Source organism: Hylobates moloch, unplaced genomic scaffold (genome assembly GCF_009828535.3).
Source record: "Hylobates moloch isolate HMO894 unplaced genomic scaffold, HMol_V3 SCAFFOLD_1, whole genome shotgun sequence".
Lineage (NCBI taxonomy): Eukaryota > Metazoa > Chordata > Mammalia > Primates > Hylobatidae > Hylobates > Hylobates moloch.
Genome location: NW_026652276.1, coordinates 36,697,162 through 36,711,923, shown reverse-complemented (window position 1 = coordinate 36,711,923; position 14,762 = coordinate 36,697,162). Strand labels below are relative to the sequence as shown.

Sequence of the window (14,762 nt, the reverse complement as noted above, 5' to 3'; positions counted from 1 at the left end):
TTTTTTAAGATTATTGTTTTATAATGCTTTTCTTCAGCCTACCCAAACTTTACAAAATAAGGTAATTCGTAATCATTTTCTCTGGCTAATAAATTTCACAGGTATTTCTGCCCTTCTTATTGGAAACTTTAATCAAGGATCATGAACTTTAAATCAAAGCATGTATAATATTTGTAGAATTGCTTGATTTGACTGTTATTGGTGGTTCTTGCTAAGAAGAAAATACTTTGCAGAATTTACTTACAACTAACATGTTTTTTTTCTTACCAAACGTATTCCACTGTGAGGGAAGGATAATGAGCTATTGCTGAACCTCAGTACAAGTGAAACATTTTAGCTACCAAAAACAAAAATAATTTATTGGGTGTGGTAATAAAGATCAAGGTAGGCTAGGAAATGGTTAGTTTTACCCTTCAAAAACAAGACTGCTTTTACCTCAGAAATCCCAAAAGCTGCAAATATAGGAGAAATAATATGGGACATGGAAAAAAAAAAAAAAAGCCTAATACCTGCAAAGCTTTTGGCAAAATTTTTGCCCTCATCAACCTCCTGAAGCGTTATTTCTCCCCTGACTCCCCACCGTGTTGAATATTTTGCCCAAACATTACTATATTTAATGACATTTTAAGCAAAAGTTATTTATCTCAAGTGATGTACTGAGCTATTAACTTCTCAGATAAACATACTTAGAGTAATCGTGTTGACCCCTAAGACTCTTCTGCATGGGTCTGGAATGCTAAAGAATGTATTCATGAAAACATTATTTAGCTATCTCCTGCTTTGTAGGTTAAAGAGAAGTCTTGATTGTATTGGGCAAATCTGAATTATATTTGAAAGTTAATGTTCTGGCTGAGCGCAGTGGCTCACGCCTGTAATCCCAACACTTTGGGAGGCCGAGGCGGGCGGATCACCTGAGGTCAGGAGTTTGAGACCAGCCTGGCCAACATGGTGAAACCCCATCTCTACTAAAAATACAAAAAATTATCCAGGCTTGGTGGTGGGCACCTGTAATCTCAGCTACTTGGGAGACTAAGGCAGGAGAATCGCTTGAACCCGAGAGGTGGAGGTTGCAGTGAGCCGAGATCGCACCATTGCACTCCAGCCTCAGTAACAAGAGTGAAACAACGTCTCAACAAAAAAAAAAAAAAAAGAACTTATATTTTCTTCTGTATTTTTCTCTTTTCCTTACTTCTGTAAATGATACATGGATATTTCTTCAGTGAAAAAAAAGGAATAAATTCAGAAAGGGAAACAGGAAAGAGAGAAAAGGACAAAAAACTAGACTGAGGGATGATAGCATTAGAGCTGACAGTTCGCCAGAGTCCCAAGACTAGACTGGCTACAACCAAAAAACTACAGTAGGAATAGAGAGAGATGGAGAGATGGCAATGGAGGGAGAAAGTTCAGGAAAGAAGACTTGCTGATTGAAATTGTAAGCTGAGAAATATGCAGAATACTGGAAGAGGCTTCTAGGAAAGGCAGGACCATGGCACAATTATGAATATAAGCAATGCCACCTTCCAGGTGTGATACTCAGAGCTCTGACTTGACTAACATCCTCTACTATGGGTCAAAACACAGTCTAGGAAGCTGCAAATAGGTGCCCATTGCTATGGGATTCTGAAGAAGACAGAAACATGTGCTTGTTTTATGATTCTTCTATTATTCTTGTTGCTTACGGTACAAGACTTTCTTCAAAATGTCCTCATGTGAGGAGACTCTGATTCTCTGTGTGTGTGTTGGGGCAGGGTTGGGGGTATAAGGCCAGCCCATACATGTATAATTTGAAAAAATCTAAGAATCGCTGGGCACGGTGGCTCATGCCTGTAATCCCAGCACTTTGGGAGGCCAAGGAGGGTGGATCAGCTGAGTTCAGGAGTTCAAGACCAGCCTGGCCAACATGGTGAAACCCCATCTCTACTAAAAATACAAAAAATTAGCTGGGCATGGTGGTGCATGCCTGTAATCCCAGCTACTTGGGAGGCTGAGGCAGGAGAATCGCTTGAACCCGGGAGGCAGAGGTTGCAGTGAGCCGAGATCACGCCATGGCACTCCAGCCTGGGCAACAAGAATGAAACTCCGTCTCAAAAGAACAAAAACAAACAAAAAAATCTAGGAATCTCCCCAAGTTTTCTTTGTTTTGTTTTGTTTTTTTGTTTTTTGTATGTTTTATTTTGTTTGTTTGTTTGTTTGTTTGTTTGTTTTTTGAGACAGAGTATCACTATGTTACCCAGGCTGGGCTGCAGTGGTGCCATCTCGGCTCACTGCAACCTCTGCCTCCTGGGTTCAAGTGATTCTCCTGCCTCAGCTTTCTGAGTAACTGGGACTACAGGCGCCCACCACCATGCCCGGCTAATTTTTGTACTTTTAGTAGAGACAGGGTTTCACTATGTTGGCCAGGCTGGTCTTGAACTCCTGACCTCAGGTGATCCACCTGCCTTGGCCTCCCAAAGTGCTGGGATTACAGGCGTGAGCCACCGTGCCCAGCCATGTCTTCTTTTTTTATTTCAAATGTGCAGTTTTCATTTTCCTAAAAGTACTAAACATATACAGTGTTTTTGTAAAGCATCATAACTGCCACTGTGCCCATGTAACTATATATATCCCAGGCACTCAGGAATGCTCAGAACATACTAACCCAAAGAAACCTCCCTTTCTGGGGAATTGTATTATATTTTCATTGTGTTCCAGAGCTGACTCAGGAAGCTGGGGCTGCATTAGAGAGTGATTGTGCATAAAGGAAAACGTACAGGTGGAGATCAGATTCTAATCTCAGCCCTGCCCTGATTCTGGTGGGAGGTCTTGGTCAAGGTTCGACACCTCTCAGAGCTTTTGGTTCTTCACTGGTAAAATGAGAGCATTGAACGAGGTGTTCAATAAGGCCTCTCATGGCACTGTCGTGGTATAATTCCAGGAGTTTACCTTTAAGTGCCATTGACACTGGAGCTCGGGAAGCCTGCTTAGGAGATTTATCAGTTTGTATTTATATATTAATGATAATTCTTCAGTTTCTCACTCTCTATTGCATTAATAGGTCGTCATAGTCTTGAATATTTGTCTATCTAAATAATAAGGAAAATTTTCAAATTATGTGTGCTTAGGCTGCCCCTTCTCCCCTACCTTCTGTCGACACATACAAAGGGAATCAGAATCTCATCACAGGAGGACCTGACATACACATTTTAAAGAAAGTCCTGGCAGTAGCTTACATCTATTATCCCAGCACTTTGGGAGGCTGAGGTGGGCAGATCACTTGGGGCCAGAAGTTCGAGACCAGTCTCGCCAACGTGGTGAAACCCCGTCTCTACTAAAAATACAAAAATTAGCTGGGCATGGTGATGTGAACCTGTAATCCCAGCTACTCAGGAGGCTGAGGCACGAGAATCACTTGAACCCCGGGTAGCAAAGATTTCAGTGAACAAAGATCACGCCACTGCACCCCAGTCTGGGTGACAGGGCGAGACGCTGTCTCAAAAAAAAAAATAAAAACTAAAGAAAGTCCTACCTCTAAGCAACCTGAGTAATAGAAGAATCACGAAACAAGTTGATGTTTCTGTCTTTCTCAGACTTCCATAAAAGCACGTGATATTGTGCATGATGCATGATAAATATGAGTGAAAAGAAGGAAGGAAGGAAGGAAAGAAGAGAGAAAAGGGGGAATTTCATAATGGCATTATTTTTCTGCTTTCATTATCTTATTTTAGTTCCATTTTATGCAAAATGATCTTGACTTACTTAGAATGAAGAAGTATGACTTAATGAGCTCATCCCATAAATATCTTAGCTTTACCGCAAAAACGATGTGATTATTGTTAACAACCTTCTCCTTCACGTTTCACTAGATTTGGAAAGAAGAAAGAGGATAAGGGTGCAAAAGCTGAGCAGAAAGGTACTCTGAAACATGGTGGCCTGAGAGAAGAAGAGCTGGAGAAAATGAAAGAAGAGCGTGAAAGGTGAGCGGAAGTGCCGAGACCTTCATTTTCTTTGACTTTATGGTCTGGGTTTAATTTAGATATTGCAACAGTCAACTGGAGAAATTTCATTTTAAGAAGTATAGGGGTTGACCGATCTGAAAGGAAAGGTGTCTGATGCAAAAAGAACCTCCCTTTCTGGAAATTTTTATTCTATTTTGAGAATAAATTTGCTTCATGTTTTTACTATATCAGTTCCTATAATTCCATAACACACTACCACCTGTTTTGACCATAAAAATGCATATTTTCTCTATATCTTTTTTTTTTTTTTTACAAAGAAAGGTCATTTGGATATTGATGTTTAGAACTATCCAGTTCCCATAGTCTGTTCCTAATTTTGGTCAAGCTGTGGTATACCTTCTTAATTTTATTCTGCGCAATCTGTTTGAGTCCTGTAGTTTGAGAAGTGAATGTCCTTCATTCTTTAAAAAGACACTGTCTTTTATTAGGCTGTCAGCAAGCTGAAGAGTATGTTGCCCATCTGTTAAAGGGCCAGCTTCATTTGCTGGAATAATGCCGGTTTGCAAGAGCTGAATTCTCCTGCTTGAGGAGCTTAATGTTCCATTTGGACAAGAGGTCCTTCACATATCTTTGATGTTAACTCTGGCACTTATCGCAAGTAGATGTGTAAATGTCTGATTTTCAAACATGTAATTGAATATTCATAATTCTCCTGAAAATTCTTTGCCTTCACAACTAAATGGAGCTTGGAGAAAGACTGAGATTATGACAAAACCAGCATATAATTTTAAGTGTCTGATTCTGACTTCATCATGTATGTACTCAGATTTACACAACTTTTCACTTGCTTATTAGTTACATTAGTTCTTATAGTTTCTAAAGAGGCCTTTCTTGTATTGATTTTATTACTTTAGTATGTGTACTAAGAAAATCATATCTATTCATTGTGTTTTCTAGCACAGAGCAGTCTAAGAGTATCTACTGTTAACCTTTGACCACTGTTTTGTAGTCTGTTCCCGTTGAGAAGGCTGACTTTTTCAATAGCAAGGAAAAAAAGCTATTTAGTCCTTTCTCATTTTTGAGAGGTTGATAAGCTGAATTCTAAGGTCACTGGAGCAGTTAAAAGGAAATGAAGTGTTTTACATTGTTGTTGACTATTCACCTGACAGAGCTACCCTGAAGACATGAAAGATATTCTCCGTCATAACCTAAGATTCAGCAATCCTGTAATGTAAAATGTAATCCAGGCTGAGATTTTAATGCATATATTGGCAAAGGCCTCTATGTGGGGAGCCTGCATCATAGATCTTTGCTGCTCCCTTGACTTCTCTTACTGAGGTTACATCCCATGCCTCATCTTCAGGAAACTGAGCTGTTTGCTGGAATGCAGACTTTACATTTTTTTGTAGCCCATACTTACTTGGGACAGGGGAAAAAACTCTTAGTAGCTGGGGAACTGTGTGCCAGCTAGAAAATTTGATAACCCATAAAATAAGGTGAGTTGTCTTTAAGCAAGAGTTCATTTCCTTTCTGGTTTTGCCTTTACTAGGCAGGTGCCTGAGGGAGTCTTGTTCTTAAAAGCTGAGCTGTAAATTCACTTCAGCTGGCTATATAGGCTTCGGATCCAATTTTCTTAAAATATGTCTGGTCAAAATATTGAAAGAACTATACTAATAGCCTCCACTTAGGCCACTTCCCACACATGAACACATAAAACACATCTGATAGGGGTTTCCTAGAGACAACATTGTCTCAATCATGTGTTGGAGGAAGACGTTGAGGAGTTGCTTTTATGGTTGGGTGCTATGGAATTAATGACCAAGGGCATTTCAACAGCTCAGGGGCTGAGAGCCACGGATGGTGGAGGTGGAGGCTGAACATCTGGCATTGCTCCCAGTGCTGGAGTCCTGATCCTTAGCTCTCCATTATCTATGGGAAACCAATTCACAACTCTTAACTCAGCGAGTGTATCACTCTTCATGATATGGCAATGAAAAAAAATAGAATAAAGTAAGAAATAGTGATAAAAGCTATTATACTTTTCTCCTAATATGTTTGAAATTTGTTTCTTTGATGTGATTCAAGCCATCCTATTGCTTACTTTTCTCATCCTGTCATAGGTATCATAATAGATTTACATTAGCATATCTCATTTTCAAAATATTTAATGCACCTAAATAAAATATATACCGTAAAGTACTGGAGCCAGCTTGTACCAGCTTATGGGAACCAATTGTTAAACTTTCAAGAATTTTGTAAGCTGGCTGATAAGCCATTGGCAGTTTGACATTGGCTATGGTGAGTATATTTATAGCACAGTTTTTCTGAAGACCTAGTTTACCAGCACACTGCTACAGGTCTGTGACAGCTATCTTTAGTGCTTATCCAGGAGGCAATTATCCAAAGAAGAGGCAGGAAAAAAAAATCCAAATTCAACCACATGATTTCTTGTAGCTGAGTTTCTCAAAATGTGGTCCAGGGACCAACTACATCAGAATGAATCATTAGAAGACCTTGTTAAAAATGAAGATTCCTGAGCCCCATACCAGACTTGCAGAATCAGAACCTTGGGATTTGGAGCCCAGGAATCTGTGTTTCATACACAAGCCCGAGGTGATTCGTCAGCAGTCTAAAGTCTGAGAACCACTGACTTGGAGGAACAGAATTTGGCTATAACATAAAACTATTCTTATTTAGTGAAAAATGATACACAGGATTTTTTTCTCAAAAGGACTGAGTGGCCCAGTCTACAAATATTTTCCTTGTTCTTCATATGCCTTCTCTGAAATATCTTTTCCTACTGGTACAATCTTTTATAAACAAATTAGAAACCCTAGCCAGTGCTCACTCAACTAAGGGAATATGGATCACTTGCCCCCAGCAACCCTCATGCACACAAAACTTACAAAAGCAATATGAGTTCATTAAGAAAATTTTGGAAACATAAAAAGTATAAAAACTATTAAAACCGTGCATAACTCTACCATAATCCCATAACCACTACTAATATTTTATAATCTTTTTTCTATGCATATACAGTTGGCTCCATATCCATGGGTTCCACATCTGTGGATTCAACCAACCACAGATTGAAAATATTTAGAAAAGAAATTTCACAAAGTTCCCAAAAGTAAAATTTAAATTTGCTGTGCCAAGTACTACACTGAAGCTATGCAAATGAAGTGATGTGTAGGTACTGTAATAGGTATTATAAGTAATCTAGAGATGATTTAAAGTATATGAGAGGATATACATAGGTTATATGCAAATATTACTCCATTTTATATCAGCGAGTTGATCATTCACAGATTTCGATATCCACAGGGTGTCCTAGAACAATCCCCCATGGATACCAAGGGACAAATCTCTTTGAACACTTAATATCGAAAACTTGGCATCTATAACATCTTGCTTTTTTCATAGCATTATATGTTGAACATTTTTCCCATGTCATTAATGTTTTTAAAATATGTCATGTTGATCACTGCCTAATATTCTATGAGATCAATATACAATAAATTATTTACCTTCCATTGTCAAACACTTAGTCTGTTCCCATTTTTATCCTTTTTTTCTTTCCTTTAAAAAAAAAAAATAGAGACAAGGTCTCTCAGTACATTGTACAGGCTGGTCTCGAATTCCTGAGCTCAAGTGATCCTCCTGCCTCAGCCTCCCAAGTGCTGGGTTTACAGGCGGGAGCCACCATGCCCAGACTGTTTCCATTTTTCACTGTTTCAAATAATACCTGGATGAATATCCAGGTACAAATGTCTTCATAAGTTACCTCCTAAATCGTATAATTCCTATTGAAGTTTTAATTTCCTTGTAATTGTTTTACCCTAGGATTAATCTAACCTCAATTCTAAATTTTAGGATTTTATATTATCTCTCCCCATTCATCTAATTTTTTTTTGCTGATTTTCTTATCTCATTTTAAGTTATCCACATATCTAATTCCTGATCCAGAGCCATTTTGCTGCTGTATATGGATAGTTTATTTATAACTACATGTATTGAAAAAGTCCAAAAAGCCATAAAAGATGAATTGGGTTACGAGATTAGATTAGAGGAATGCAGAGTCTAGAACAGTGGTTCTCAATGGAAGGGGGCAATTTTACCACAAGGGCATTTGGCTATGTCTGGAGATATTTTTTGATTGTCATAACTTGGGAAGAGGGGTGAGCAGTTACTGCCTTTTACTGGGTAGAGGCTAGGAATGTAGCTAAAAATCTTACAATGCACAGGACAGCCACCCTCCCCCACAACATGAATCATCCAACCCAAAATGTCAATAGTACAGAGTTTGAGAAACCCTTTTTTTGTTTTGTTTTGTTTTATCTTTTCTCATTTAGAGGCCAATTGTTCTTTTTTCTTTTTTTATCCTTTTTTAAAATTTTATTATTATTATACTTTAAGTTTTAGGGTACATGTACACAACGTGTGGGTTAGTTACATATGTATACATGTGCCATGTTGGTGTGCTGCACCCATTAACTCGTCATTTAGCATCAGGTATATCTCCTAATGCTATCCCGCCCCCCTCCCCCGACCCCAAAACAGTCCCCGTTGTGTGATGTTCCCCTTCCTGTGTCCATGTGTTCTCATTGTTCAATTCCCACCTATGAATGAGAACATGCAGTGTTTGGTTTTTTCTCCTTGCAATAGTTTGCTGAGAATCATGGTTTCCAGTTTCATCCATGTCCCTACAAAGGACATGAACTCGTCATTTTTTATGGCTGCATAGTATTCCATGGTGTATATGTGCCACATTTTCTTAATCCAGTCTATCATTGTTGGACATTTAGGTTGGTTCTGAGTCTTTGCTACTCTGAATAGTGCTGCTATAAACATACGTGTGCGTGTATCTTTATAGCAGCCTGATTTATAATCCTTTGGGTATATACCCAGTAATGGGATGGCTGGGTCAAATGGTATTTCTAGTTCTAGATCCCTGAGGAATTTCCACACTGACTTCCACAATGGTTGAACTAGTTTACAGTCCCACCAACAGTGTAAAAGTGTTCCTATTTCTCCACATCCTTTCCAGCACCTGTTGTTTCCTGACTTTTTAATGATGGCCATTCTAACTGGTATGAGATGGTATCTCATTGTGGTTTTGATTTGCATTTCTCTGATGGCCAGTGATGATGAGCATTTTTTCATGTGTCTTTTGTCTGCATAAATGTCTTCTTTTGAGAAGTGTCTGTTCATGTCCTTCGCCCACTTTTTGATGGGGTTGTTTGTGTTTTTCTTGTAAATTTGTTTGAGTTCATTGTAGATTCTGGATATTAGCCCTTTGTCAGATGAGTAGGTTGCAAAAATTTTCTCCCATTCTGTAGGTTGCCTGTTCACTCTGATGGTAGTTCCTTTTGCTGTGCAGAAGCTCTTTAGTTTAATGAGATCCCATTTGTCAATTTTGGCTTTTGTTGCCATTGCTTTTGGTGTTTTAGACATGAAGTCCTTGCCCATGCCTATGTCCTGAATGGTATTGCCTAGGTTTTCTTCTAGGGTTTTTATGGTTTTAGGTCTAACATGTAAGTCTTTAATCCATCTTGAATTAATTTTTATATAAGGTGTAAGGAAGGGATCCAGTTGCAGCTTTCTACATATGGCTAGCCAGTTTTCCCAGCACCATTTATTAAATAGGGAATCCTTTCCCCATTTCTTGTTTTTGTCAGGTTTGTCAAAGATCAGATAGTTGTAGATATGTGGCATTATTTCTGAGGGCTCTGTTCTGTTCCATTGGTCTATATCTCTGTTTTGGTACCAGTACCATGCTGTTTTGGTTACTGTAGCCTTGTAGTGTAGTTTGAAGTCAGGTAGCGTGATGCCTCCAGCTTTGTTCTTTTGGCTTAGGATTGACTTGGCAATGCAGGCTCTTTTTTGGTTCCATATGAACTTTAAAGTAGTTTTTTCCAATTCTGTGAAGAAAGTCATTGGTAGCTTGATGGGGATGGCATTGAATCTATAAATTACCTTGGGCAGTATGGCCATTTTCAGGATATTGATTCTTCCTACCCATGAGCATGGAATGTTCTTCCATTTGTTTGTATCCTCTTTTATTTTGTTGAGCAGTGGTTTGTAGTTCTCCTTGAAGAGGTCCTTCACATCCCTTGTAAGTTGAATTCCTAGGTATTTTATTCTCTTTGAAGCAATTGTGAATGGGAGTTCACTCATGATTTGGCTCTCTGTTAGTCTGTTATTGGTGTATAAGAATGCTTGTGATTTTTGTACCTTGATTTTGTATCCTGAGACTTTGCTGAGTTGCTTATCAGCTTGAGGAGATTTTGGGCTGAGATAATGGGGTTTTCTAGATATGCAATCATGTCATCTGCAAGCAGGGACAATTTGACTTCCTCTTTTCCTAATTGAATACCCTTTATTTTCTTCTCCTGCCTGATTGCCCTGGCCAGAACTTCCAACACTATGTTGAATAGGAGTGGTGAGAGAGGGCATCCCTGTCTTGTGCCCATTTTCAAAGGGAATGCTTCCAGTTTTTGCCCATTCAGTATGATATTGGCTGTGGGTTTGTCATAGATAGCTCTTATTATTTTGAGATACGTCCCATCAATACCTAATTTATTGAAAGTTTTTAGCATGAAGGGTTGTTGAATTTTGTCAAAGGCCTTTTCTGCATCTATTGAGATAATCATGTGGTTTTTGTCTTTGGTTCTGTTTATATACTGGATTACATTTATTGATTTGCGTATGTTGAACGAGCCTTGCATCCCAGGGATGAAGCCCACTTGATCATGGTGTATAAGCTTTTTGATGTGCTGCTGGATTCGGTTTGCCAGTATTTTATTGAGGATTTTTGCGTCAATGTTCATCAAGGATATTGGTCTAAAATTCTCTTTTTTGGTTGTGTCTCTGCCAGGCTTTGGTATCAGGATGATGCTGGCCTCATAAAATGAGTTAGGGAGGATTCCGTCTTTTTCTATTGATTGGAATAGTTTCAGAAGGAATGGTACCAGCTCCTCTTTGTACCTCTGGTAGAATTCGGCTGTGAATCCATCTGTTCCTGGACTTTTTTTGGTTGGTAAGCTATTGATTATTGCCACAATTTCAGAGCCTGTTATTGGTCTATTCAGAGATTCAACTTCTTCCTGGTTTAGTCTTGGGAGGATGTATGTGTCGAGGAATTTATCCATTTCTTCTAGATTTTCTAGTTTATTTGTGTAGAGGTGTTTGTAGTATTCTCTGATGGTAGATTGTATTTCTGTGGGATCGGTGGTGATAGCCCCTTTATCATTTTTTATTGCATCTATTTGATTCTTCTCTTTTCTTCTTTATTAGTCTTGCTAGCAGTCTATCAGTTTTGTTGATCTTTTCAAAAAACCAGCTCCTGTATTAATTTTTTGAAGGGTTTTTTGTGTCTCTATTTCCTTCAGTTCTGCTCTGATCTTAGTTATTTCTTGCTTTCTGCTAGCTTTTGAATGTGTTTTCTCTTGCTTTTCTAGTTCTTTTAATTGTGATGTTAGGGTGTCAATTTTAGATCTTTCCTGCTTTCTCTTGTGGGCATTTAGTGCTATAAATTTCCCTCTACACACTGCTTTGAATGTGTCCCAGAGATTCTGGTATGTTGTGTCTTTGTTCTCATTGGTTTCAAAGAACATCTTTATTTCTGTCTTCATTTCATTGTTTACCCAGTAGTCATTCAGGAGCAGGTTATTCAGTTTCCCTGTAGTTGAGTGGTTTTGGGTGAGTTTCTTAGTCCTGAGTTCTAGTTTGATTGCACTGTGGTCTGAAAGACAGTTTGTTATAATTTCTGTTCTTTTACATTTGCTGAGGAGTGCTTTACTTCCAACTGTCTGGTCAGTTTTGGAGTAGGTGTGGTGTGGTGCTGAAAAGAACGTATATTCTGTTGATTTGGGGTGGAGAGTTCTGTAGATGTCTATTAGGTCCGCTTTGTGCAGAGCTGAGTTCAATTCCTGGGTATCCTTGTTAACTTTCTGTCTCGTTGATCTGTCTAATGTTGACAGTGGGGTGTTAAAGTCTCCCATTATTGTTGTGTGGGAGTCTAAGTCTCTTTGTAGGTCACTGAGGACTTGCTTTATGAATCTGGGTGCTCCTGTATTGGGTGCATATATATTTAGGATAGTTAGCTTTTCTTGTTGAATTGATCCTTTTACCATTATGTAATGGCCTTCTTTGTCTCTTTTGATCTTTGTTGGTTTAAAGTCTGTTTTATCAGAGACTAGGATTGCAACTCCTGCCTTTTTTTGTTTTCCGTTTGCTTGGTAGATCTTCCTCCATCCCTTTATTTTGAGTCTATGTGTGTCTCTGCACATGAGATGGGTTTCCTGAATACAGCACACTGATGGGTCTTGACTCTTTATCCAATTTGCCAGTCTGTGTCTTTTAATTGGAGCATTTAGCCCGTTTATATTTAAAGTTAATATTGTTATGTGTGAATTTGATCCTGTCATTATGATGTTAGCTGGTTATTTTGCTCGTTAGTTGATGCAGTTTCTTCCTAGCCTGGATGGTCTTTACAATTTGGCATGTTTTTGCAGTGGCTGGTACCAGTTTTTCCTTTCCATGTTTAGTGCTTCCTTCAGGAGCTCTTTTAGGGCAGGCCTGGTGGTGACAAAATCTCTCAGCATTTGCTTGTCTGTAAAGTATTTTATTTCTCCTTCACTTATGAAGCTTAGTTTGGCTGGATATGAGATTCTGGGTTGAAAATTCTTTTCTTTAAGAATGTTGAATATTGTTCCCCACTCTCTTCTGGCTTGTAGAGTTTCTGCCAAGAGATCAGCTGTTAGTCTGATGGGCTTCCCTTTGTGAGTAACCTGACCTTTCTCTCTGGCTGCCCTTAACGTTTTTTCCTTCATTTCAACTTTGGTGAATCTGACAATTATGTGTCTTGGAGTTGCTCTTCTCGAGGAGTATCTTTGTGGCATTCTCTGTATTTCCTGAATGTGAATGTTGGCCTGCCTTGCTAGATTGGGGAAGTTCTCCTAGATAATATCCTGCAGAGTGTGTTCCAACTTGGTTCCATTCTCCCCGTCACTTTCAGGTACACCAATCAGACATAGATTTGGTCTTTTCACATAGTCCTATATTTCTTGGAGGCTTTGTTCATTTCTTTTTATTCTTTTTTCTCTAAACTTCTCTTCTCGCTTCATTTCATTCATTTGATCTTCCATCACTTATGCTCTTTCTTCCAGTTGATCGCATCGGCTGCTGAGGCTTCTGCATTCGTCACATGGCTCTCATGCCTTGGTTTTCAGCTCCATCATGTCCTTTAAGGACTTCTCTGCACTGATTATTCTAGTTATCCATTCATATAATTTTTTTTCAAAGCTTTTAACTTCTTTGCCATTGGTTCGAATTTCCTCCTGTAGCTCAGAGTAGTTTGATTGTCTGAAGCCTTCTTCTCTCAACTCATCAAAGTCATTCTCCGTCCAGCTTTGTTCCATTGCTGGTGAGGAGCTGTGTTCCTTTGGAGGAGGAGAGGCACTCTGATTTTTAGAGTTTCCAGTTTTTCTGCTCTGTTTTTTTTCCCATCTTTGTGGTTTTATCTACCTTTGGTACATAGTGATGGTGATGGTGACATACAGATGGGTTTTTGGTGTGGATGTCCTTTCTGTTTGTTAGTTTTCCTTCTAACAGACAGGACCCTCAGCTGCAGGTCTGTTGGAGTTTGCTAAAGGTCCACTCCAGACCCTGTTTGCCTGGGTATCAGCAGTGGTGGCTGCAGAACAGCGTATATTGGTGAACCGCAAATGCTGCTGCCTGATCGTTCCTCTGGAAGTTTTGTCTCAGAGGAGTACCCAGCTGTGTGAGGTGTCAGTCCGCCCCTACTCAAGGGTGCCTCCCAGTTAGGCTACTCGGGGATCAGGGACCCACTTGAGGAGGCAGTCTGCCCATTCTCAGATCTCAAGCTGCATGCTGGGAGAACCACTACTCTCTTCAAAGCTGTCAGAGACAGACATTTAAGTCTGCAGAGTTTACTGCTGTCTTTTTGTTTGTCTGTGCCCTGCCCCCAGAGGTGGAGCCTACAGAAGCAGGCAGGCCTCCTTGAGCTGTGGTGGGCTCCACCCAGTTCGAGCTTCCCGGCCGCTTTGTTTACCTAAACAACTAACTCAGCAATGGTGGGCGGTCCACCCCCAGCCTCACTGCCACCTTGCAGTTTGATCTCAGACTGCTGTGCTAGCAATGAGCAAGACTCTGTGGGCATAGGACCCTCTGAGCCAGGTGCGGGATATAATCTCCTGGTGTGCCGTTTTTTAAGCCTGTTGGAAAAGCACAGTATTAGGGTGGGAGTGGCCCGATTTTCCAGGTGCCGTCTTTCACCCCTTTCTTTGACTAGGAAAGGGAATTTCCTGACCCCTTGCGCTTCCCGGGTGAGGCGATGCCTCGCCCTGTTTCAGCTCGCACACGGTGCGCTGCACCCACTGTCCTGCACCTACTGTCTGGCACTCCCCAGTGAGATGAACCCGGTACCTCTGTTGGAAATGCAGAAATCACCTGTCTTCTGTGTTGCTCACGCTGGGAGCTGTAGACCGGAGCTGTTCCTATTTGGCCATCTTGGCTCCTCCCCCCAAAAAAAGCCCTTTTATAATCTCCAGGCTTCACAAAGAGCAAGGTACTCTGCTAGACATCAGAATTACATTGTGTCATATTTCCTGTGGATAATGCAGAGAAATCTAGATCAGATGATATAACCCTAGAAGGATTATTAGCTATTTGAGAATGGTACCCAAACATTATTGATGAATATCCCATCAATCTAAGCTTGCAAGAATACTCTTTTTCGTTAAATTTTATTTTTAACCTTGGCCTGTTGAACATCGGCGTTAGTGATGGTGACCTGTTGATCAG

At 39.8% G+C, this 14,762-nt stretch overlaps 1 protein-coding gene across 1 annotated transcript in view; it reads left to right on the top strand.

The window, feature by feature from the left end:
• Nucleotides 1-14,762, top strand: part of PARD3B (par-3 family cell polarity regulator beta) — a 1,040,345-nt gene that overhangs the window by 802,876 nt on the left and 222,707 nt on the right. Inside the window, exon 19 of the mRNA XM_032754819.2 lies at nucleotides 3,843-3,953. Coding sequence (XP_032610710.1) covers nucleotides 3,843-3,953 — 111 coding nt within the window. The remainder of the gene's footprint in view (nucleotides 1-3,842; nucleotides 3,954-14,762) is intronic.